Source organism: Patagioenas fasciata, chromosome 9 (assembly GCF_037038585.1).
Source record: "Patagioenas fasciata isolate bPatFas1 chromosome 9, bPatFas1.hap1, whole genome shotgun sequence".
Taxonomy (NCBI): domain Eukaryota; kingdom Metazoa; phylum Chordata; class Aves; order Columbiformes; family Columbidae; genus Patagioenas; species Patagioenas fasciata.
In genome coordinates this window covers 26,369,331-26,395,429 of record NC_092528.1, presented here as the reverse complement: position 1 = coordinate 26,395,429, position 26,099 = coordinate 26,369,331, and the positions used below count along the sequence as shown (strand labels likewise).

General features: G+C 42.0%; 1 protein-coding gene across 1 annotated transcript in view; it reads right to left on the bottom strand.

Moving 5' to 3' along the window:
* PSMD1 (proteasome 26S subunit, non-ATPase 1) overlaps nt 1–25,695 on the bottom strand; it is a 68,362-nt gene extending 42,667 nt beyond the window's left edge. Inside the window, exons 1-16 of the mRNA XM_065844897.2 lie at nt 25,520–25,695; nt 23,118–23,161; nt 22,192–22,265; nt 21,773–21,942; nt 20,728–20,933; nt 19,254–19,397; nt 18,191–18,417; nt 16,744–16,804; nt 14,907–15,035; nt 13,673–13,761; nt 13,381–13,459; nt 12,408–12,581; nt 11,403–11,514; nt 10,541–10,737; nt 9,881–9,976; nt 9,314–9,378 (exon numbers count right to left, since the gene is read on the bottom strand). Of these exons, the coding sequence (XP_065700969.1) occupies nt 9,314–9,378; nt 9,881–9,976; nt 10,541–10,737; nt 11,403–11,514; nt 12,408–12,581; nt 13,381–13,459; nt 13,673–13,761; nt 14,907–15,035; nt 16,744–16,804; nt 18,191–18,417; nt 19,254–19,397; nt 20,728–20,933; nt 21,773–21,942; nt 22,192–22,265; nt 23,118–23,161; nt 25,520–25,535 (1,883 nt within the window). The 5' untranslated portion in view covers nt 25,536–25,695. The remainder of the gene's footprint in view (nt 1–9,313; nt 9,379–9,880; nt 9,977–10,540; nt 10,738–11,402; nt 11,515–12,407; nt 12,582–13,380; nt 13,460–13,672; nt 13,762–14,906; nt 15,036–16,743; nt 16,805–18,190; nt 18,418–19,253; nt 19,398–20,727; nt 20,934–21,772; nt 21,943–22,191; nt 22,266–23,117; nt 23,162–25,519) is intronic.
* Between the last annotated feature and the right edge of the window lie 404 nt (nt 25,696–26,099).

The window sequence follows — 26,099 nt, the reverse complement described above, 5'->3', positions numbered from 1 at the left end:
TTACAATAAGCAGCCAGGTCACTTTACTTTTTTTAATACTTTCCGTTTACAGTAAAATGTTCAGCTTGGGCTTTATTTTCATTTTTAATGTTTTCAGAGCTCTATAGCTACATACTAAAATTATGTACAGCGAAAGGCTTAGGTTTTTTCACCCACAGAACAGAAAGTCCTAAAGATAACATGTCCTTCCAACATTTATTTTTATATATTTAATTTAAAACATATGCGAGGTCGAAACAGAGCCTAACGTAACAACTGCCAGGGAGTTCCAGAAGAAAGCATTAAAAATATTTCTGTGGGACTTACAGTCATTTATCTCCTTCCTCCCCTTTTTGGTGATAGTCACCAGTCACTTAAGTCAGAATGAGCTTTATCTGCTCTTGGTCCTCTTTCGTCAATAAAAATTTGTCTAAGAGAATCCTGTAGTTAGAAGTCAGAATTGACGGATTGCTATAGCTGTGAAAGATGCCTGTGTCTAAAAGTACTAAAGAATCAAAACCCTTCAATAAGAGCTGGATTACTTTGAAGCCCAAGGTTGGGGGGAAGAAGTAGAAATAAAACAAACCTCCAAACCCCCCAAAACTTCCAGGTATGTAGCTGAAAATATCACAGACTAGTGCATCATTTAGCCCAAAGCAGGTGCTCTGGAACAAGGTAAAAGGGCAATCGCATCCATACACAGAGTGATCACAACAAACAAATTAAAAGTGTCATCTGCAATGCAGGAACCAGCCTTGATGAGCAATAACACTGTTCTTGAGGGGTTACTGCCCAGCAGCCAGACAGCAAGAAGCAGTCATCTTTGAAAACTCTTATCTTGCTACTTAAATAAATCCATGCAGATCAAACAAAACCCATTTATACAGCAGGAAGCAGTCGTCTACTTGCAGCAACAACTTATTTGCTTTCCAGCAGGAACATCTGGAACAGCTGGTTCTCAGCCTCTGGAAACAGCAAGAGGTAACTCGGTTGTCTTCTGTCTGACCCTGTTCTTTTGCAACTGTCAGCCTGCAAACTCGCCCTAAGTGTCCCACAGAGAAAGATTCCAAGGCTTCTTTCATAGTCAGTGGTTACACTCCACCAACAGGAAACAACCCTTGAAAAAGTCTCACCCAAAGCTGTATTTTGTCAAGCCAGCATATAGATTTCTCAATTTTAGTAACCAGAAATAGAAGCTCAACATGTTCCAGTTACTGAATGTAGTCAGCAACAATAAACCTCAATCAAAAGGACTAGTGAGTAATCAAAAATCCAGGATTCCTACAGAGAAAGGAAATTTCTCCATAGACAGAAATACACCATCGAGAAAACATTCACATTCTAGTTAACACACAAAGTGTAAAAAGAAATTGCTTGTCCGCTGACAAAGCAAACAAGCTAAGAATTCAAGTAACAGTCTTGGAAAGCATAAGGACACAGAGAGAGAAAAGATGAAGAGAAGATGCAGAGCTATGAAATAAAAAGACAACATAATGGGCGGCAGAGATCTTGTTTTAGCAACTGTATCTACAAGAACAGACCTGAACAAAGACATTCCATTCATTAGCAAGACACGACTGAAAATAAGAGAGTCACTGCAAGCTACTGTAAGAAAGCACAAGTTTGTTGTATGGTAACCAAGGACAACACTGCTCTGGTGGTGCTGACAAGTGAAATAAGAGGCTCAGGACTGTATCCACGAGCATCATCTTCAAGTAACGCAAACATATAAAATGTATTTTTACATGCTGTGAAGTTAGAGTATTTTTATAGCTTCCAGCTTCCTTTACAAAGATAGCAGCCTAAAAAATAATTGATATAAGGTTTGCAGTCACTTGCTAGCGAACACAAGACCTTTTTACACAAGACCTTTCTGCACTTCCCTTTTAACCAAAAGAAGACGTTCCTTTCTCTGGAGTGAAACGCTCTCAGCTCTTTCAGAACCTGGTCCATGCCAAACCAACCACCCGGCCAGCTCCTTGGCCTTTAATTACTACAGAAAATCAGAACAACAACTCACACAGTTACCTAGTTCAGCTTTCCCCATTATCACAGAAACTTTTATCCAGTGTATTTCTTTTTAAACTACTCGAGAAAACACACAAAAGCCAAAGCTGATCCGCGACATCCAAGCGCTATGAGAAAAAATACATTTTAGAGGAACAACAGCCAAGTACGGCATTTTTTGTCATTTAATTATTTTAAATACATTAGGAGATACTTAGTCAATGTTCTGGCTGCTTATCTAATTAAAAATTACAGCACAGACATGGACATAAGGACTTACCTATAAATAATCCATCTCGGTAGTCTTGCAGAGAGGAAAATAATGAAGTTTGGAGCCTAACAGAATTAGTGCCTTGAAATGCAAATAAAGGGAATACCTTAAAAAACCAAAACAAAACAAACACCACACACAAAACAACAAAAAAACCCGGACAAAAATCAAGCAAAATAAATAAAATCCCAATCTTTAACCACTCTAAGAAACAAGAGAAGCAAGAAATTCGGCTAATCTCAACTGCGGTGATACAAAACACATTTTGTGAAGCCAGTCCCAAGCCAGCTGGGGTTCTATAAGCTGCAAGCCTTTAGTTCAGATCCTATCGGAAAACTTTTAGGCAGTCAGGAAAATCTGTTCATCACCCATTTTGTATTCTCCAAGCGCAAAACTCTTCCTAACCACATCATACTAGTATCAAATGCATCAAAAACCAGTTTAAAAAATCCAGTGTTAAGCAGAAGCCAAGACACTGAGGAGACTGATGCTATAAAGCTGTTCACTACCATACAAGAGGCACACTGATTTCTCATGGTGCTTCACAGAAAATGTCATTTTCCTACACCATTTTCTTACTGTGGAAAAATCCACAGCACTGCAAGCTGGCAGGAGAAAGCAAAAGCGTTACTCCCCTGCATCTTTTTCTAGGTTGTCACATGTAACATCAGCCTTAAAAGGTAAAGCAATGCAAGCACAGTAAACCCTGTAAAGGCATATTGCACAACCTGGGACACCGGAGTCCAAAACAGCAGGACACTCCCCAAAGCTCTGCTGGCTGGAGCCAGGGTCCCAGACTCTGTCCAGCCCGCAGGACATAGTTAACATCACTGTGAAGTATTAGATTTCTGTAATTGTATTGATAATGCTGCTTTTGTACCATTGCTAAGGAGACTCCTTGTTTTACACCTCCCCTTTGGCTCTCTAGGTAACAAAACAACAGTCAGGAGAGAAGTAACTTCCACACTTGTGCTTTGGCATTCGACACCCTGGTGTTTACTGCCAGTGCTCACTCCCATGAGACACAGTTTTCTCCAGCTGCAGAGGCTTCTGCCCTGCAGAACAGGAGAGGAGGTTTTCTCATTTTTAAATGGGAAGCTAGTTACAAAAACAGGAAAGATGGTTTGCTGAAGCATCCATTTTTACTCTTATATTTAATAGTTCATATCAAACCTTATTTGCCACACCTAAGATTCCTTGCATCCAGGTATTCAGGTCCTTCCCAATCTCTGGAAAACCACAATATCCTCTTAAAAATGAAAATTTTCTTACTCTATGAAGGATCCTGTTTATGCTCTAGACAGGTGACAGTAACTCATTTTCAAATTAATTAGGCCCTACACAACAAATGAGCCTTTTATTCTGCAAGATGCATATCAACATTTCCTAATAAAACAACAGGAAGGTTTTGCCATAAAAAACATTCACCAACTTCATTTAATGGCTCAAAGAATCTCAGCATTTTTGATTACAACTTTGAAGAAACTATATCAGATTTAAACCAATGATATTCATTTACTTATCTGCATAGACATTCCATTTTACAGTAGGAAGTTAAAATGTTTGCTGAGATTTTCGAAAGCTCTTAAGTGATATAGGGCTCTGAGTCCTATTTTCCAAAGTAAGTAAAATCTCATGTACACGAATAGTCTAGAACAAAGATAAAACAGTAGCAGGGAAAGAATTAATGCAAGAGGTCACAGTGCATTGCTTGAAGCAGCAAATGTTATTTGTGCGACACGACATACAAGTACAATTTTCATCACAAATTGGATTAGTTTTGCCAGAGATGCCAAGGGACTTCTCCAGGGCTCTACAGTTTGGTCAGTGAAGACACACAGCTCTGCTTCCAGTTTCAGACCCACAGATAAAGACATTTTCAAATCCAACAAAACCTCAGTGAAAGTCCAAGGCTTCTCCTGATTATAGTAACATTTCTGTTATCATTAACCTTTCACTGAAAGGGACCCTCATTCTCCTCCCCCAGGAAGTCTAAATAAGGCAAAGATAAAATGGGTTGGAGGGTAAAAAAACAACGTTTTAATCTCTCGCACACAAGAATTTTCACTAAATTCCTCTTCTTCACAACTGACACACTGAAAAAGCCACTGGTCAGATCACCTTAGAGTGACTGTTGGCCTCGTGATCGGTTACCCAGAAGATCTGCCATCTGCCTGCTGGATAAAGGTGGCTTGCCAGAGTTAAAGAAAACAAACTGCCCAGGCCTCCGTGGAACAAAAGCCTGGTATCTGATCTGTGTTCGCTTTAAAACAAATATATAGAGTTAAAATATCAAAGGCTATGTAAACACAAAGAAGACATAAGCAGGAAGCATTACTGTTTCACTTGCATCATCCCAAATGAAGATCTGAACATAAGCCACATTTGGGTAGCTCACACAAGGCTACATCTTCCTTTGGGACATTCTAGAGGCCACGCTGTTCCCTCTTCTGCCCTTAGACTCATCCCAACAATACTGCACCAGGGCAGAAGCAGGAGCCCACAACTTAAGTCCTGCATCCCCATGGCTCTTATTCCCCTCGACTTAACTGTGAGATCATTAAATCTTTTTAGTTCATGCTTTCAAGCATTGCTGCATCCCTCATTGAAGCTTTCTCCCTAACCAGTGTTGTTATATCTATAAAACATCTACCTCCTCATTCCGTATAAGTGTTTAGATACATTGCAGTGCTGCTCTAACAATGTAAAAATAAAGCTGACTACATAACCAATCACATCTCGCTCTGCAATATAAACAAATACCAATTCATGATCTAAAGTGGTAAAAATTAAGATAAAAATAATTCTTTCCATTTTTAAAAACACTTGAATTTTATTGTGTTTTCCATCTCATGATAATAGTTTTAAAAAAAAAGGGCTGACGAGAAATCACAAATGCCTTAAATGCTGTTTTCCAACAGCCATGATAAATATTTTATACAGCACTTGAGTAGAAAGCAGGACTAATGTATAAACATCAAAAATAAGGTAAGTTTGCTATCTGTGATCACTGGCAAAAGTATCAGGACTGGGAGAACAGAGACATGCCACAGTAGCCAAGTCAATACATCACTTCTTGCTATTTCACAACCCAGCTTCTTGCACAGCCCTGCACCCACACTGCAGTCTCCAACATCTCGAGTTTATTCATGCCTCTGCGCCATTTTACAATAACATTTAACTTAAAAGTGTCTCCTGTAAGAGGTGCCCATTTTTAAACACAAGGAAGGTGCGAAAAGCCTCAGGTTTTTATGTCAGACTATTTGGACTGTCTTACTAGTTGCAAAGAGGAAGAAAGGATGAGACAGGTTTGAAACAATTCTCTTGCACCCAGAGCATTTTCTGGTCATTTAATATAGTGGCATGAAAATGGTCAGTTGTAAAATACATAACTAGTGCCTAATTTTTGTAAGGTACTAAGCCAAGAGGTAAAAGAGCCATCCCATGTCCTGTAGCCAGGCAAGCTGTGCTTTCAATCCCCAGGCAGCAGACCTGTGGAACTGCTTCTCAACAGTCAGCAAAACCACAATTAACAGCAGCAACACTGCTGGTCAACAAGCTTCAATATCTGTAGCCCCCTAGAAAGCTTTGCGGACTTGAATAGAACAAGGGAGTTAGTTTTGTGCTGTCTGAACATCACCAATGTACTCTGCAGCTCAAGCAGTACGATTGCTGCTGCTTTGCTCCCTGGATTGAATTCCCTGCAGACGACGGGAAAGCTCACAGCCAACAGCCAAGTGTGTAATTGCTATAGCGGCATGAACCCCACACCCTGATCCTTCACAGCTCCAAAGCTGATGCTCTGAACAACTGGCAGAGTCCATCAGTTGCTCCTTACACATCTTCCCCCCAAGGTACCGCAGGACTTGCTGAGCAAACACAAGTAGTGATCCCATTGCAGAAGCAAGAATTTCACCAAGTTTGCCCCTTTGCGCCAGGCAAACGAGATGACTTCGGAAAATAATGCAGGAAAAAAACTCATGCAAGTGCATTTTAACATTTTTTTAAGTTATCTGAGAAGATAACAGCTATTGCAGTTACAAAAAAACCCCAACTGATGCTAATTTAACAAGAGTCATACGTATAGACTGTTTTCACTTGATATGTTTAGGAGTATAGAAATTCTCTTAAGCAATTATATGCTAAATACTGAATGGTTTAACTGGACAATTTGCTATCTTTAATAACACACTGAAAAATTTTCATCTTGCAATTCTCAGGCAAAGCTTAATAATCTAGACTAGAACATCCTAAACCTTGATTCCTGAACTTTGAACAATGAAGCAGCCACACACATTCTTCTGTAGACTTTTCCAGTAACTAAAAAGTGAAAAAAAAAATCTAACCAAAATAAATCTGTGCTTAAAAAGAAAGTTAAACTTCAAGTCAGAGTAAAACCTTGTTACTCTAAAAACAAATGTCATGTTTTGTTACATTATGTTCTATCACATTTACTGTTACTGTGCTGCTTTCATTAACTCTAGCTATTAAAAAACAAAGCTGTGCACTTGAGTGTACACAGCATTGCAGGTACGCGCTAGCAAGGAAGACTCACAGGGGTAAACAAGGACGGAAAAGCCTTACAGAATGTTCTGCTATGCAAAGGTATTGCCTAAAAATAGCTGCCTTTGTGACATTTATGGCATTTTTAGTTCAAATCCAAGAGGAAGAACATTTATTCACATATAGCTGCAAAAAAAGGTGAAAACAAACTTAGGTATTTATGACACAAAGTAAATTTGTGGGCTCTAGCTCTGTCAAGAGCTGTCACATTCACCAATGCTGCTTTACTGAAATCACCACCCTCTGCCTGTGTAACCTCCACCTTCATATGGATATTATTATTCCTACAGGAGGAACAGACAGAAGCACAAGTCTGTGCATACTTGTGGTGCTGTGATGTACAACCCAGCAGATGAACTTACACCTCCAGCATGCTCATCCCTACAGTAATGGCATGAATTCCCTGAGAAAAACGTAGACCCCTTCTGGAACCACAGACTTGCCAGAATTCAGTGCTCTATTAATGGCCTTTAAAACAAGTAAATCCAGTTAGACTTCAACAAACAAGAGTCTTAAGAATGAGACGTCACTTCAGTTGTGACAAACTCACAGTCCACTGCTCTTTGTGTCTCTGGACACCTGCAATGTTGAGATTGGCCAGAGCACACAATTAGCGATAACAAGCAGTACCAGCACACAAGAAGGTAAATGTAACACCAGCTTCTAGATCCCTGCACTGATGGCCAATAGTTCCTCCAGGAATTGAAACACAGCTTTTGGTTTATAATTAGAGTACTGCAGGGGGTAACGAGTGGGGCCCTCTAAGCAGAAAACCCTCCCATGGCTGCATGTGAGCGTAGGGTTCTGGGTCAGATAAACCAAGGGCTCCTGCCAGAACTGTGTCTTAAAGCAAAACAATTGATCATGTATTTTGTGACAGCTATCAAGTGACAAGTATTTGCAATTACAGCAGCCTAACATGAGACTTTTGCCTCCAGAAGCCAGCGATAACCAGCTAAAAAGTTTTAGTCCATACTAGCAAGTAAGGTGGACACTGGAATTTACAATGACGTGTTCCTCCCTATCGTGCAAACAGGTTTTGGCCTGTTCCTCTCCACAGAGGGAAGACACAGGACAAGATCTGAACCACTGCGGAGCAGGTGAAATACTCAAACATGGTGTTACTCATTTCCTTGTTGCTGGATATGGAAAGAACAGGCCAAGAACTACGTTGCTCCAACGAGACACCAGCACATGGTAAACGGTTTAGCTCAGAGCCCTGAAAGTTTCTCAATGTCCAATTATGCCTTGCACTTGATGAAAGGAAAAATTACATTGAAATCTAAGATCAAAAGTGCTTTTTCACAACCTGTTTGGAAAAGAAGATGCCTGAAACTCTGGAAGGCCTGTGTGGAATCTTCCTTCTGTACACAGACACAGAGGGCAGTTAAACAGACCCTTTGGCTTCAGGAAAGACACAGATCCCTGCGCAGGGAGGGATGATCTGTGCTCAGGAAAGCAACAGAGCAGAAGCTCTTGGGAGACGCCTGCTGCCCATGGCGAGAATTTGTTCTCTTTGTAAACTACATTTAATTGCAGTTAGAATATGCTTCAAATAAGATGGAATGGAACAGAGTAATTTCTACATGACAAACAACTTGGTCAAAGTAACTGATTGTATCCGTAACCCGGTTTTTTAACAGTAGCTTTAAGCATCTCCTATCCTGCCTTTTAGGATGAACTTACAGACTGCCACTAACCCAAAGAAGATGAGAACAAAGATTTTTAAATTACAGTCCCCAAGTAGGCGGTATCTTGTCTCAAACATACTCAAAGGCTGCAGCCTGGCTCAGTGCTCAGAACACAGATCACTGTATTAACAGATGAAGGTTTAGTCCTTGGGGAGCCTCCTAATTCCCCAATCTCATAAAAAACCCACAAACATCTCTTACCTAGAGAACTATAGAGCACTAGAAAATACCAGTTCAGTGAAAGATTTCACGTTGGAGAACCAAAGCAAATATAATGACTATTTTGTGATGAGCTTACACTACCACAGCGTAAGCCCAGTAACCTGACAGGGTTTAACAGTGGATACTTCAAACACAAGACTCTTTCAACATCCTTCTTCAGGTTATTTTTACGAGAGTCACAACTTCCTAGAATGTTTTAAATAACAATTAGGCAGACATATTTGTCTCAGTACTGCTGCTTTTAAGAGGCCTGGCACAAACACTATATATTTGATTTTTAATTAACTCTCCATCCTGCAAATATTATTTTTTCATTCTATTTGTCAAGTTCATCTAACTCTATTCAGATAATTTAGCCAGAAACCTACAGAAAGGCTCATTAAGCATCTGCTGAACATTAAGGAAGGCTACTAATTCTGAACCAAGTTTTATTCTCTCTCAATTTTTTTACTTTTCCACCTCTGTTCAGTTAGCAATTGAGGCATTTTATGAAAGCAATAGCATATAGCATGCACATTTCCTGAAAATGTAACAGACATCAAATTGAAGGCTGTGGAAGTGACCAAGGAAGATACTGTACCTGAACAGAATGAAACCAAGTGACTCAACAGCTGCCCGCCTCACGTCATCATTCACATCACTCACCTACAAAGGGAAAACAGCACATTCAGAATGTAGTTAAAACACGTGAGGACTCTGCAACATCTCAGGCCAGCTGTCAGGCACATGAGTTAATCAAGAAGACGGGATCACAGAGAAAGATAGTTAACCAAAACAGCCTCACCCTTGTTCATACATTGCAAGTCTATTGAAAAGCAGGCAGATCTCATCTTTTACAGCTTGTTTTTTCCCCAGCCCACCGTTACACAGACTATTCAATGCAAACCTGTTAGCAGTTACTTTAGGATCAAGTTTTATTTTTCAATGAGGTCCTTTTTTGTGATACCAGGCTGAATATGCTCTCATTGAAAGTCTATTTATCCTAATGTCAGAAGATCCTGTTATTTCAATCATAGTATTAAGGAAAGTTTTAATCATTTTAAAGTCCGTGATTTGGACCAGAACATTAACACTGTAGACATAAAGCCTGGCAAAGTGATATGCTTACTCTCTTCTCACAGATTTCTTGCTATGTGCTCCTACTTACAGCCACATGCAGCAGGCGTCTGATAGCCTTGTTGTTCCCTGAGCCACAGTATGCCATAGCAACAGTGTACATGCCAGAACGACGGAGAATTGGATCCTGGAAGAGAAAACACCAACTTTTAATATCCATCCAAACAGGGACTCAGTAATTCTGACTTTAAATCTGTTCCATTCTTGGGCCTGGAATCTGCAAACAGCCTCAGTGCTTAATTGTTCATTAGGGATGAGGAAGAGGTCAATCACCAAAGCAGGGCTGAAACTACCCATTTGAGGCGGGCAGAAAGTTGCTACACCACAGGCTGCCAAAGAGGATCTGGTAAATGTGTCATTCTGCTTCTTATTCACTCTCTGCTGTTGACCACTACTAGATCCTTGAGAATGACCCAATTACAGAGAGCCTCATCTGTTTTTAACCATTACACCCTGTTCTGTTCCCTGTTGCTACTCATAGGACTACGGAGACTGAGTACAAGGCTAAAGAAATGCATGAGTAAGCACTATTGTCCTTGTATTTTTGATCAGAGTAAAGCAACCTGTGAAACTGCCCGACTTCAGACCTGGTTCAAAACAGCCAGACCACCAGAGCTAGAGATTTCACAAACAGATAGGAAGGTCATCCATGTAGCAAAAGGGCTGGGGATTAAGTTGCAGCTGAACTTACCTTATCTCTGCAGAGACTCTCAATGAGAGCATCTGCCTCCTCCATCCTCCCGTACATGACCAGAGCGATTCCAACCGCAAGGCCTCGCAAAATCTTTTCATGCTGGGTTTCCTGTGCGTAGCCAACCATGTCCTCGATAGCCTGAGCATTTTTAGATCCCAACATAACCAGTCCCAGCGCCAGCCCGGCTGCCTCACCTGTACAGCACAGAAAAAAAAGTAAAGCAAACTCTGTTCCTAAAAGCAATAAATGTTCTAGTTAGAGAATCACACAAGATGTAGGCTCACAGATCACTTTTGGACACCACCACGCCCAGCAATCCCATTATTCATGGCCAAATATGCTTGAAATGATAACCTACCAGCCACAACTTAGACCTCTTCCCTACCAAGTTCAATTTTCTCTTCCTTGGGCCAAGAATTGCTGAGATAATTTTCCTGCAAACCCCTGTAAATGCAGCAGTATCCCCCACAAGCTTCTCCAAGCCTGTCTCTCAGCCAAAAAGGGCACATGGCTCTGGAGATCAACCACACTAAATAAAAAGTGTACGACAAAGGAAAGAATAGAGCAAAATAAGGGACTGTTTAAAGACCTAGCATGTCTTAGCAATATTAGGCTTAGTGCCACAGACCAGGCCTGATAGGACCTCTGAACATTACTGTCACATAACTAAAACAACTGTGTTGATCAGGATAAGGTCACTAAATAAAACGCAGCTAAAGCAACCTAAAAGCAATGTATGATGCTAACAAAAAACCTAAAAAAACCCCACCACACACACACAAAAAAAAACACACGCAGAAAAACCCAGATGCCTGATAAGGCCTCAGATGGTTATTTGCTTTGAAAGCAGAACATTTACCTGTCACTGCATCATCCTGGTATAGATTTGTTTTCAGCAGATCGTACACGTCTTGACGTGCTGTCCCCATGGCAGCCAGACCCAGACCCAGGCTGCCACCATGTCGGACAATCTAGAGAAGCATATGCAAGTTTAGTCACCATGAAACAGGGAACAATGTGGCTTCAGCCAAAGTAAACATCTTTCTGCCAATATAAAGCTGCAAACTTTAAGCCCCAAACCACCAGAAGATAGAGGAAAAACAGCAGTTCAAAAGCCCATAAGCACTATCAGAAATTTTTCAAACAGCACAATAAACTTCCTAGTATTTTTAAGGTCCTTTTCCCGGAGTGATTTATGCAATAAAAGGCAAGTCTGTGCCATATGTAAAAATTGCTGCCTAGTAATAGCTTTTGAATGGACAGGTAAATCGGTACCCACTTAAAACAGTCTACATGCCCTTTTGTTCTAACAACAGATACAAGAAAAGCAGTATATTTGCAATAAGATGAGGGTGATCCGCACTCAGAATTCTTAAAGATGCAGTCAGAAATTACCCAAAGAAGGGAACATGCTGGAAAAAAACACTAATCTATCCCAAAATTTAAGAGACTTTTTGTAGAGATCTACAAATATCAAGTGGTGAAGTAAAACACTTCTTTTTGTATAAGATGCATTAAAACTAGAGAGCAGCAGAAGTATTTTGTGACTTATTCCTTTGACAGCTACAGTGTAAGCAATAACAGTGCCTGAATACTGCTGGTCCACGAACAAAACCAAATAGATATATAAGCAGTAAGAACACTGAAGCCAGATTCACTGTCAAATACACAAGAATTTCCTAAAAATCTTACTTAAACCTTAAGCAACAGGTTACAACCAGACTTCATATTTAAAGCTCGCAGAAGGTATAAACATCATGGCACAGCCAGTCTCGGTTACCTAGAACCCCCAGTTCTACACCAGCTGGTACCCTTCTGGGTATTCCCAACAAAACAAAGGCTCATTACTGAACTCGGTACGTACATCATTGCTGGCATTCTTCAGCTGGTTCAGCAAATAGTCAATGATGTCCCCACCATGGTTTGCATGAATGAGGCCCAAGGCATAGAGACCTCCACCTTCCTGGTAGGCTGACCCCGGAGAAGTGTCCTTGGGTAGGTACGTTGCCATGAGCTGTAACGCTTCTTTCTCATGACCCTGTATGTCCAGGGCGCAGCAGGAAAGGCCGACAGTGGGAAGTGAAAGGTGAAAAACACAGTGGATGCAAACATTTCACAATAGTTTAAAAAGTCAGGAGAAAACATGTTATAGCCATTACTTTCTCCACAAAAATCAGCCAAGAATCCTTCTTTACTAGGGTTTTATTAACCCCAATACACAAGTAGTGTCAATCACTTGGTGAAGAATCTAAACCAGGACAAATCTGGCCAGAATCCACACTGATTTATTCACTAGAGCACTTCAATGGGGGTTGAGGCACACAAAACAATTACAAAGACTTCTTGCTATTTCAAAACAGGTTTAAATGATTCTATGATTCTAAATACACCCTCTCTGTGAATGAATTTGAAGAAAGTGACCACGGCTTCGGTCATCATTCAAACTTACTGTAACTTGGTACAGTAAGGACTTTGGTACTGTCTCAAAGCCAGGAAATACACTTAGGAAATACACACCTGCAATTTTAATAGCTAGAAACCATTGACTGTGTTCAACTCACAAACGAAGAGAAGAACTAGCAAGAAGACACTCTCCTTGAGCTCTGTTATCCTACCACCTACAGCAAAACGTGCTGTAAACTGGACTGGGTATCATATGAGGCGGACTTGATCAAGCTCAGCATTTCTTCAGTGCAAAGACACAAACCACGTTACAGCTGTGCCTTGCAATAGACCAGCTAGAGTGCAGGCATCATTCCAAACCCTCACTTCAAATGTTTTCAGTGTTCACAAGTCAAGCATTTATATTGCACAGAGGGGAATGAATGCAACATTACCTTGTGTATAACACCCAAGCTGGCGGTAGCAGTAAACTTAGCCCAGTTAGTGGCCCTGGCCAGCCACTCCAAATTGTCTCTGGAAGACAAAACCAGAAAGGTTATACAAAGTTTTTCATACAGCCCATTCCTCACCCTGCAAGTGCCTCATTAGTTTTCAGATCTTTTGTTTACTCTTGTTTAAGCCCATGGGGTTCTGCAGCCACCCTTTTGGAAGTATCGAGCTTAGCAGGGCAAGCATGTTGTTCAAACACCTCAAAATGACATTGGAGCTTCCTTGCCATAGATTTACCTAAGGAACTGGTCACTGGTTGTACCACAATGCATAAAGGAGTTTGCTATAACCGTTGCTGTATGACACACGGAATTCCGCACTGCATCCTGAAATAACAAAAACAATCGGTATCACCAACCAGCAAAAGACATGTCCTGGGTCACTTAACATGTTTGTCAGTACACTAGAAAAACAGGTTGTAATTAGGCTCAATTTAACCAGCAATTTCCCTTTAATCAAAGTTAATGGATTGTTCAGATATTCTAATATATCTTCGACTCATCTTCCCAGTGCAAAACAATCCTTTCTAGGAGATTCTGTCAGAGATGCTATTCCTTGAATTGCAGCTTAACTGGAGAAACCCCCTTCTGGTTCCAGGAACTGGGCACAGCAAAGCATGTGCTGCTGACATCTTCAAGCCATCCCTGGACCACTGTGCAGCATCATTCCCAAGCACTTAAGCAGCAGATGGAAAATGTTTTCCAATACACTTGAAGTGCCTCCTGAAATAAATGAGCCCACTGACAAGCATCCCCCAGCATTGCATCTCACTCCACACACAAAAACTTTTCCTAGGGTTTCTAATGGTCATTTAGCTTCAGAGAGTCTAATTTACCTGTAAGTTTTCATTTGCCCACCCTTGAGTAGCATCTTGCAAAACAAAAACAGTCACTCAATTCACTAGCACTGCCTACACTTTAATATCTGACCAGACTTGTCTTCAGTGTGGAAAAACTAACCCCTAAGCACAGGTCAGGATTTCTTTAGCCAAGCTGAAGGTGTGCTCTCAATAACACCTCAACCAAGATACCAACCTACAGCTCTGGCTGCTTCCCTCCCTCCCCAACCAGCATCATTTGCACTGGATCAAGACATGAAGGTGGAGGGTGCATTGGTCCATCTCACTGACCAGATGGAAAACAAGCCCACAAAAAAATAGGGGGATAAATGGATTAGTTTCTATAACCAATCGGCAAACAAAAAAAATCAATGCACTAATGGTAGCCTGTCATTAGGTCACAGCAGCTCTAAGCTGAAACAATCTGACTATATGGCCTTCTTTGGGTGTAATCAGCTCTTGTTCAGCCTCACAGGGTTAATTTATCATGATCAAAACACAGATTTGTATCATCAAAACCCAAGGAGGCGATGTTAAAACATAACATGATGTAAAATAACAGCAATGTGGTCAAAACAAACACAAGATGAATCAGATGAATCCAAGACAACCGTATCTAACAAAACCTCTTACCTTTGTGTTTTTGAGAATCATGAGGTCTGTGTTGTTGTTTCGTATTAAAAACTGCAGATGTAACTCAATGGCCATTTCCCCACTTAAAATTTTAATCATCTTTGAGATCTGGTCCTTAGGCTCTGGGTTCTTCACATAGAAGGAAAAAGAAGAAAAAACATGAGAACCCAACTACAGCTCTGTTAAAACACAGTTCACAAGAAGCCACTCTGCTGTATTCCCATCACCATATTCCAAAATCTGACAGGTTTTAGAACTGACTGAAAGGACATTGTTTCTGCCCTCGCTGCACAAGTCCAAACCTCCCAGATAGCCACGTCCCTTTGTGCACAACAGCACGGGTGGGAGAGGAGACTCTTTGAAAATAAACGCATTCTTTTATTGAAAGCAAAACAATGTGAGTGACATCTGATATTCTGCAAGCTCCTATGTTTGGCCTTACAGATACAATGAGCATCCTGCAAGAGTTTTATAAATGCGAACCTGTATTTCCATGGAAGTTTTGATGGAGAGGACTACAAAGCCACAAAACTTTGCATGACCCTGCTGAGCTGCAGCATCATTCTCGTGAGTTAAAGGCTTTATTTAGAACAATGGCTAGCAGAACTAGGAATCTCCAACACATTCACCTTCCAAAGTCCTTTGAGAAAACCTTCTTCACCATGGAAGTTTCCACAAATTAAGTTCCAACTGAAGCCCCTTCTGAACAGGGTGAAAAGTACAGTGCAGCTCTTTGTTAGCAGGTTAGAGACCAGCCAAGCTTGAGTAATTCAGCCCTTAAACTAATCCCCTCAATTATTTCTCTGAATTGTGAAAGATTAAGCTCAAGAACATTTCTGGTCACATAGATCACTTTAATGTACTTGTCCCTTGGCACAGTCAGCAATGCCAAAGCAGCAGAAACTGATTCAAGACTGCATTCCTGCACAAAGGCACTACTTACAGGTTCCTGGATGGGGTAAGAAACTCCACCCCTTTTGTTTTCCTTGTGGAAAAGAATTTCAAGAAAATGCTTCTTTTTGTGCTTGATTATTTTTAAGTGATCTGCAAGAATCCCTCAAAGATTCCCAAGTCTACTTTGCAAACATGCATCATGGGGAAAAAGAAAAACAAACAAAAAACAAACCACAAAGAAAACCCCTAAACTGTATTGGGTTTTACTCTCTTCTCTAGTGGCATTTCCTTTCCTCAGCATTAGAAGCGTCAGAATTGTATTTGCTATCCAACATGCTGAAATGCAATTTCTATGCATGTTAGAAGTGAACTTGCTTTCTCTGATTCTTGGTAAAAGAAGCTAAACAAAAAGATGAGCCAGCAACATAGCCACCATGTCATCCAGAGACAATGCCTTCCTCTTCCATGGAAAAGACACTACAGCATCCCCTCCTGCCATTCTTGCGGAACAGCACCAGTTCTATCCAGCCAGAACTACAGCCAGATTTCAGAAGAAGAAAAAAAATATATCAAGCTAATTCATCAGCTGAGGTTCTTGGCAGCAATCAAATTTGAGGCCCTTTTCTTCTGGAATTAGTAAATTATTTCAGTATCAACAAAAAGCAAACATGTGAACCAGATCCTTCTGTCCCCTTTTGCAGGTCTCAGTAATTCCCACCAAAATGTACTCACTTCCCACTCTCCCCCACCTTCCAGTATCCAAACCGCTGGACTTTCACACTGTCAGATATTCGGTCCTCAGAGACCATCTGTTGTCTTGTCTCCAATGCAGACAGAAGTGGAATTCAATTTTTCACTAACCAAACTAATTTAGCAACCCCAGAGATACAAATGGAACACATCAGAAAAACTAAGCAAAGTGTATTTTCAAAATGGCACTCACAATTTCTGGAGACTTCCCCGCACAAGCGCTTCCTGGTTTCTCTTCTGCTTCCATAGCATCACTTAAAATAAAAATGAAAAACGCAACCCAGTTCATCACTTGTAACCAGTCAAGTGCTGTAATTATGTCCTGAAAGAATAGTCTGGGATTTGGAGGTGACAACTGTAAACAGGACTTTGACAGCACAAGGGCTGACTATCTGGAGGTCACTGCTGAAAAGCAAACTCCTCCACAATTCAATTTTCAGGGAAATTGAAGACAAAGGTCAAGAAAATCCCATCTTCTTATTCCATCTTTAGAGATAACAAAACTAGAGATGTTTTTAGGGAATCAACAGGGATAGATAGGTGAGAAAACAAGGTCAACAAACAAGGCAGTGAGGATAATTATATCCTCACTCAGAATTCTTGAGTTCACTATCAGGATGGATGTTAGAGTGTTGAAATGGAAATGAAACATAATAAGCTGTTGTTAGCACCTTGTCCTAATGCTTCAGCCTGGCTTACAAATTATTCGGTGCCTTTCACTTCACTGGAAAAGCAGCAAGGAGAATGCTTGCTATGCCCGTCTCACTGATGCAGACCCAGTTCTCCCAGCTGCATAAGCCGGCCATGCTGCAGGCAGCATTCTCCATCACACACTGTCACAGACAGTGCAGGGATCAGGTTGTGTGCAGATATGACAGCTCTGCTGATTAAAGAGCAGATGCAGCACAGACTTCTTAGACGCTGCCCCCAAGATGGGCAGCAGCCTTAACATGGATTGGCCAATCCTCTAAAAACAGGTTTAAAACAAAACTGTCTCGGTTACCTGTAAGTCATCAAAAGAAGAAGTAAGGAGGATGGTCTGGTTAGTGACAACTTTGGTTTTCTTAACAGCAGCTTCCTGCAGCAAAGATCCAGTGATGTTGACCACTGAACAGGTTTTAAATGTCAGGACTTTAACAAAACTCAGACTAGATTTGAATTAGCTCTTTTAAATTCCAAGTACAAAAGGGTCTATGCCAACACAGTATCACCTGAGCTCACTCTCCACACAAGCAGACAGCAGACCACAGCTGTGATATGAAACCAACCTTGCACAGAGCTGTGATGAGCTTTCTGCCTGAACTCACTCCTTCCTGAGCTTTACAAGTGGCTGCAAAGATGACACAACATCAGAGTGTTCCTGAGCAATTCACACTATGACTTAATGAACTACTGCTCATTAACTGAGCAACAGGAACTGCATCATGCTTACTTCAGCTGCAAAAGAAAATGCATTCTTTCAAACAGTGGATTCCAGTAATACACAGTTTTGCCCCCAGCAGATACCATGTCTTGTCTATTAACCTGGCTTAAATTAAAGAGAGTAACTCGACTGTAATGAACATCCACACACAGAACAGGAGGCTCAGAGCACAACTGTAACCAAACAATTGCACCTCTTCTCAACCCAGTGTTCCCACCTGTCTTTCTCTGATCCAGGGACAGTGCCGGTGTTGGTGGATCCAGGCACGGAGGCGATGGGAGTGCCAACAGTACGGAGATTCTGGATCACCGAGGACAAGAACTGCTGGCTAGCGCTTTCATACAGATCAAAACAAATTTGGTAGGCCATGAGAAGGTTGTCTTCCTTCACCAGTTTTTCTAAGATGTCACTCACAGCCTGTGGGTCATCCAGGAATATCAGGCACTGAGCAGGAGGAAGGGAAAAACAGAAAAAAAATAAATCGTGAGAAGACATTGCGTATTTCAGAATGAAAAAGCAACACTACCCACGCCATGTTCCATTTTCCCTCTTACCTCATCTGATGCTACCACAGAACATCCCTTCAGAGAAAGAAAAAATCTCTCTCTCCCATAAGACATAATACTAATCTTTGAAGAGTTTTCATAGGTCAGTTTATAAATGAGATCAAGTACTACAAATTCAAGACACAATATTCAAGTCTTCCTATTTCTGCAGCTTTATCTTTGGAAGCTGAAAATGTCCTACTAAACACAGAAATTTCAAGAGCACATTAAAGAAGCATCAGTCATCTCAAAGGGATGTCTCAGCTAAAACGGAAGAGGTATAACACTCCCAAGACAGCAAGACTGGCGAAGGCCTGAGAACACCCGAGTAACTTCATAATTTGTTGTCTAAACTCTTTCAGCCAATGGCTTACCATAAACCAAATGTTCAAATGGCTTACCAATAAACAAATGTAAATGTTCTTTGGAGGTATAAACAAAATTCCAAGCTGTAAACTACCATCTGATACTCCCTACACAGGCTTGAAATATTCTGTCAGGGTTCCCTACATTCCTAAACTGCCTTTGAACATGTTTCTTTTTCTATAAACTGACCAAATGTGCAATATTTGCATCTCTTTTTCAAGTTGATCCTACTTTGATATATATTTGAAGCACACAACCAGGAAAAAATACTTAACTGCATAAATAACAGAGATCAGGTAGATGTCAAGTCAAATACATCTGAAGAAGAGCAACTTTTGATTGATTCTTAGAGCACTCTGAGAGGTTTACCTGGCACACGTTGATGAAGTCTGGTTTCTCCAGATTCATGTAGATTTTAACTAGAACTCTCAAGACTTTATTACGGAACTGTTTATTCTGCATTAAAGACATACAGAGCTTCAAGCTGTAGGCCAGCATCCCAGGAACATCGTTCTGAAATTAAATTCAGAGATATCAAGTCTGGGTTTGGACTGACAAGCAGGATTTAGAAATTACAATAAAGCTCCCTCATTTCCATTTTAAAAAGCAGAGCAAAAGACATGCACATAAAAACCTTCACAGTTTCATCTCCCATTTTCAGAAAAGCTTATAGGCAGGTGTATTGCTGTTTAAAGAAAAAATACTACCAAAACTGTCCAGGGCAAATATTTAATTCAGTAGTTAAAACATACAAAAGATTAATTTAAAAGTTCAATACTTATTTCCCCTTCTTCACCTCTCTTGTTTGAATAATCATTCTTGAATGCAGCAAAATTTAATGAACATACAATGTCAGCAAAACAAACGGTGTACCAAGAAAAGATCCCCAAATCCTTCTGCTAGAGACTGACAACCAGATTTGGCTACTAGACTTTGGAAAGGTAATTTGAAATGAGGGATTTATAGAGGGCAAAGTTTGCAAATTCATAGGACAGCAAACAGGACAGAGAAAGAGGAATGCCTTTTGATTATCACTCCCATATACAGAAATGGGACACATCCAAAAATGTGGGAAAGCTGTAAACTGAAAAGAGGTAAAATTTAAAGGATTTAAACCATGTGTTCTGGTATATAATTGAAATATTGCAGCACAACAAGATTACACACAACTGCTGAGCTGCTGCAAACGACTACAGGCGAGTTTCTCTTATGTCATTACTAGGTAACATGACTTAAAATAGAAATGTTTGGGTTGGAAGAGGTTGGTTGGTTCCAACCTCTACCATGGGCAGGGACGTTTTCCAATAGAAAAGTGGCTCAAAGCCCTGTCCAAGTTAAATCCTCGGTGAAAGATGCTGAAGCCAGATGGTACCACCCTGCAGTCAGGGCAGGCTAACACTGCACACAGCCACTTACTGAAAATTACAGCAGCTCACCCAACTACAGGATTTTTTACAAAGGTATTGTTTACCTCCCATAACTAAATCGGTTACCTAACCCTAAGGATCCCTTCCCACAGTGTATCAGAGCATAAAAAAAAATAAGAGCTGTTCTAATATCACACCAGAGCTAAAGTCTGCCTAGCCCAGTATCAATCCTCTGTTCGTAGTTGACAGGGAATACCTAAAGAAGGCGGCACAATGTAGGAGGTCACTCTACACTCGATAGCCCTGAGTGGCTCTGCCTTCCATGAACACACTGAACTGAACGCCCCCAAGTTTCATCTTTTATTCTGTTCAGACAAAATGGGGCAAGTTCCAGAGCGACTTGGATCCTGCCCTTCACTTCTGGATTCACACCAGGAAGGGACGAGCTACAGGTGCCTCCTGTCTCTTGCACATACCGATTCGAGGATAGTTTTCTCAAAGACGTCCAGCCGGCGCGTCTCCAGAGCAATGCCAATGGCCTGCTTGTACTTGTGATCATCCAAGCACCGCTGGAACATTTTGTTCACGATCCCTTCTAGCCTTTCATCAACAGGTTTCTTCTCCCCTTCTGGCAGTTCCGCATTCTCCACACACTGTTTAGTATAGTGGTCGATACATTTTGCTGAAAAGATATTGAACAAATATAGGGGGGAAAAATGTCAACTTTCTAGATATTTGCAGGTGTTTTTCCAGATGAAAAGACCAGTATGTGCATACACATTCCACCAGCACATACAGCATATAGGTAACCGCGCAAAGGTGAGGCACAAGAAGTATTAGTGTAGTCCTACACAGAGAATAGCAGAAGATACTTATACTCTCTTGTAATAAACTCCGATTTTCGTGCCAAAAGCCAGTACATATTTTTAAAATGGAACCAAGCAAATGATCTTTAAGTGCCACAATATTTTACATAAATGAGGAAACAGCTGTAGGAGACTTATTAGCTCCCCTGAAAGCAGTAGCTGGGGAGACTGAAAGCCAACTCTGATCCACTGCATCCTGTACAGGGTGATGCCAGCAGATGCAACTGTTAAAAAACATCTAAGTTATACATGCATTCAACATCTGAGTTGCTTTCTTGTTAAGGGTGGTTAAAAAAACCTCAGTTAGGTGTGCACCTACACTTAGCCAATTATTTCCAAAGTTATGCCGACATCAGCAATAACATTAGCAGATAAATGGGAGAAGGGACAATAAAAACAAAAGCAATCTTGCTATTAGAAACTTGCAATGGAATAACAGTTAAGAACTGGGAAATATTGCCAGAACTCCTAAGTCAGTTCTGTTACAGAATCACAAAGCAGGGGAAACAAAGCAAAAATAAACTGTGTAAAACCAACTGCAGCATCAGTTTAAGCGAATACAAGGAGAGGAAGAGAAACGCAGATAAATCTAGTAAAATCCCAAAGTTACAGTAGTTTTGACAAGAGCTTTTCTTTTGCAGCAATGGTTGTTTACCAATGATCGTCTCCACATATTCTGAGTTGTCGTTGACATTGAAGAGGTCACCTGCTCCCAGGGCATAGTTCAGCGATTCCTCAAAAGCTCCCAAGTGGTAAAAAACTTTAGAAGCAACTAGAGCAGCAAACTGCCGGCTCCGAAAGCCCTCATCTTCATAGAGAACTTCACTGCAAAGAAGAGAAAGAATAGCATCAGCTCTGTGTGCTCGTTCCTCTCCAAGGCCACATAACAGCTTGACACAACGTGCATCTTTGGCACTACAGCTCCAACTCCACATTCACTCGTATTAGTGTGTTCCGGAAAATATGCAGCTAGATGTTGCACCAGCAAGTATCAAACAACCAGAACTACATCCACTTCATATGTCACGTTCTTTTTAAGTAGCACACTCTGAAGCAATAAGTGTCTTCTCTTACATTTTGTCCACTGACTCAGAGATTTCTGCCCAGAAGTCATTGACAACAGCATTCAACTTGTGAAGAGCAAACTCCTACAAAAATAATAAAATTATTTACATTAAAAAAATGCATTTATTACCCTTCCCCAAGAAAAATGAAGCATCACCTAAGACTGATATTATAAACACAGACCCATTTCAATAGAAAATTCTACTTTAAAAGATCTCTTCAAGCATTCACTAATCTTTGGAAGTCCTTTGCAAATAAAGGGCTGCTCACTTAACAGGTAAGACAACCCTGACATTACTTCCCATCCTCTCTCTGTAGAATGACTGGCTAAAACGACTGACAGGTGAAATTCCTTAAAATGCAAAGTTCTTGAAGGCTTTGTGGCAACCTTTGTGTAGCACATAGAACTGGCCTGTGGTCTATGCCAGCCAACACTATTTATTTTTTTTGGACACAGTTCTTTAGTAGATAACCCATATCTGGACTAGAACCAGCCCACTTGTAATCAGTTCAGAGGAAAAGCAGGGCTCGCTGGGATCTACCACCATCTTTGTTTGTTTCTAAGCAAAACATTTAGGGGATTACCAATATTAAAAAAAACACTTGAGATGTTCTTCAGCTGAAATTTACACAAACAAGATGCAGGCTCTGGAACACTTTTAAGTGACAAAGCCCTGTTATCATCAGAGAGCTGGGAGCTTTGGTGAACAGAGATCTTGGCTCATGAAGCTCCAGTTTGATCCACATTCAAAACAAGGAAGTTTGCCATCTGGTATCATGTTATTTAAGCCTTTCCTTTCTGTTTTCAGGCTAGATATGATTCAGAGCCCACCTGTTGTTCTCCAACCATTAATTATTGAGATCCATTCATTCCTGATTTTAAGCTCTCAACAAAATGCATTTGCTGCTATTTGCTCCCTGATGTAAGAGTTTACCTTGAGCTGTGGCTCTTCTTCATCCAGAAGAGAGATAATTCCAGCTGCAAAACAAGATCACAGTCAGTTTTGGACCCTCTCTGTTTCAAAAGTGAACATGTTATTTAGTTCAAAGCCAACAGGACAGGAAAAAATGCTGTCCCTGGAATGTCAGTTTTAAATCTTCAGTATTAAAATTAAAATATCAGATTCAAGTTTGTATTAAGCATGATACAAAATAGTTCAGAATTTATAACTGAAAAGGTACATTGTTTATAAAAGATGATCCTTCTCAGAGGAAAACATATGAGATGGAACTCGGAGAATCTGGGATTTACCTTCAGGTACCTCAATAGTTTGCTGACAGCCTTCTAGCGAGTCACTTCCCACTTCCCCAAGGAGCACCAAGATCATGTCAAAACATCCTACTTTCATGCCAAGGAAACAGACCTCATGGCTGAGAAAAGACACCCTATCTTGCAGCTTTAGCAGGACTCCTGACACTGTACCAGAACATTTTTACAAACAGCTACAGAAATATTGTTCCACTGACATAACCAAGATTTTCACAGTTTTTTGGTGAGACCAGTCTGAAGTGTGGTTGTAGGGTGTTTCATTGTCAGACTGCAAGGACACAACTGTAAGGGCTGGAATAGGATTTGATATAGGTCCAACACAATTCACTGCTTTTAATCTTTCATCTGTTGTATAGATTGATAACCTTTTAAAATCTAAATCAAATTAGAAAGGCCAGAACTGGACTTTCAAATGATCCTGACAAATCTAAAAGGCGAACGTGCAGCTCCAAACTATAATGTAAAAATATAGAAAGGAATCCGAAGAGTACAGTGGAATAAGATGAAACACAATCAATAATATCATGTGGCTGCAGTGGGAGGCAGAGAACCCAAACTTCACACTGAGATGTGTAAGGGAGAGTGTTTCTTGGCAGACGGATGAGGCAAATCCTCCCCTCTGCTTGGCACCTGAGCCAGACTGCAGTGCCCAGCGCTGGGCACCGAGTTTTAAGAGTTATGAGCAAACCAGGGTGCTCAGAACTGAGCAATATGAACAAAGAGGTCGAGCAACCGGGACTTACAAGTTTGACTGGCGGTCTGTAATTGGTTAGTTTACAGAAATCTGGGAAGGGTACACAGTTCATACCTGTACAGGGCAGCTGCCAGCAGAAGGCAAATAACCTGATCTTTGTGTCAGATATGAACAGAAACAGTAGAACCAAGCTTTATTTGGAGCGTCAAAGATTGAGGTTTGATGATAAGAAAAGTTTTCTGACAGTAAGATAGATATTCACTTTGCCTGACAAGGTTGTAGAACATCCATTATCAAAGATTTTTTAAAACCAGGTTAGACACATGTCCATCAGTAACAACTGAAGGAGCACTGATGTGGCCCTTCAGCAAGGAAAGCAGGTTCAGCAGCTTCCCCACTGTGGCTCCTTCCAGCTGTTTTCTGAAACTATACTCCAAATGTGTAATTTTTTTTTTTTTAAATAAGCTCCTGCATTTACCTGATCTATCAGGAGGAAGCAATCTCACTACTATCCAACATATTAGTTTCATCTTTTAAAAACCCTCTAAAATTAATTCCTACTTCTCAAAATAAGGCTGAAACATAATGCAAAGGGTTCAGAAAAATAAAGCTACTTGCGGGTTATTATCCTCAGCCACTGTCACATATTAGTTTCTGGCCTGAGTACTTTTCGTAAACACTCCTCATATCTTCTCACACTATGAAGCTCTCATTAGATCCAGAAACAGTGTTTAACTTTTAATTGCTCACACGCTTGATGAGCCTGGACTCTTTAGGGTGGCTCTTCCTCTGCAAGGCATTTGCATTTCCAACCCCCTCCAAGTTCAAGTTTGCCTCTTCCCCTTTTCTTATTCCCACTGTGCCTCCTACAGAGCCCTCCTGCCCACCGGCTTATACCTGTTATGCGTTATTCACGTTAAGGAAGTGAAAACCCCCCGTTCACAACCGCGGCACAGGAGCAGCCCCGTGTCCGCCAGGTGCCGGCGAAGCCACGGGAGCCCTCGCACAGAGCCGGCAGGAGGACACGGCCCCCGGGTGGGCAGCTGCCGCCTCTACCCCCCGCCTGTCCCCCCCGAGCCTGCCGAGGAGTCGGCCCCGCTCAGGCCGCCGCAGCACCCGGGGACGGGCGGGCACGGGGCAGCGCCGCCGCCTCCCGCGGCTCAGCCTTAACGTGCCGGTTGTAGCAAAGCACCGGGGCGGCCCTTTTGCTCCCGCCAGCGCGCACGGCGGTTGCCGGCCGGGGGTCCCCAGGGAGGCTGGGAGCCCCGATGACGGGCGGCCCCGCGGAGCGCTGCGGCCTGTGGCGGTGCCCAGTCACGGCCCTGACTCAGCGAAACCCCGGCGGGCAACGCTGCCCCGCGCCGTTCCCTCACCGGCTGAGGTGATCATGGTGCCGCCCGGCCGGCCCGCGGAGGGAGGTGGGGTCCGGTGGGGTTGCGGTCCGGCCGCTGCGGCCCAGCTGCGGTGTTGCCGGTACCGCCCGGTATCCGATCCGCGCCGCTACCGCTCCGTCGCCGCCCGGCCCGGAAGTGCCGCGAAGGGCCCCTTCCGGCAGGACCTCGCAGCTCCCGGCGAAGCTGCCCGTGGTGATCGCCTGCGCGAGGAGGCGGAGAAGGAGCCAGGCGCGAGCGGGACAGCTGTGCCTTCCGGGGCCTCCCTGCTCCGTGTGCTTCTTCCCCGGCTCCCGTCACTCCCAGCACCATACGGGACCCCACACGGGACCCCACACGGGACCCACGGGCTCCCCGCCAACCCCGCACACTCCGCAGACCTCACACCGAGCCCGCAGGGCTTCACTCGGTCTTGCAGGCCGACCCCCTGGACCCCAGGGCCTGTCACACATCTTGCAGCTGTGGGGAAAGGCCTCACCCGCACCCATCTTCCCTTAGAAAGGGAAGCGCCTGTAGATAGAATGTCCTGAGTTGGAACGGACCCACATGGACCATCGAGTCC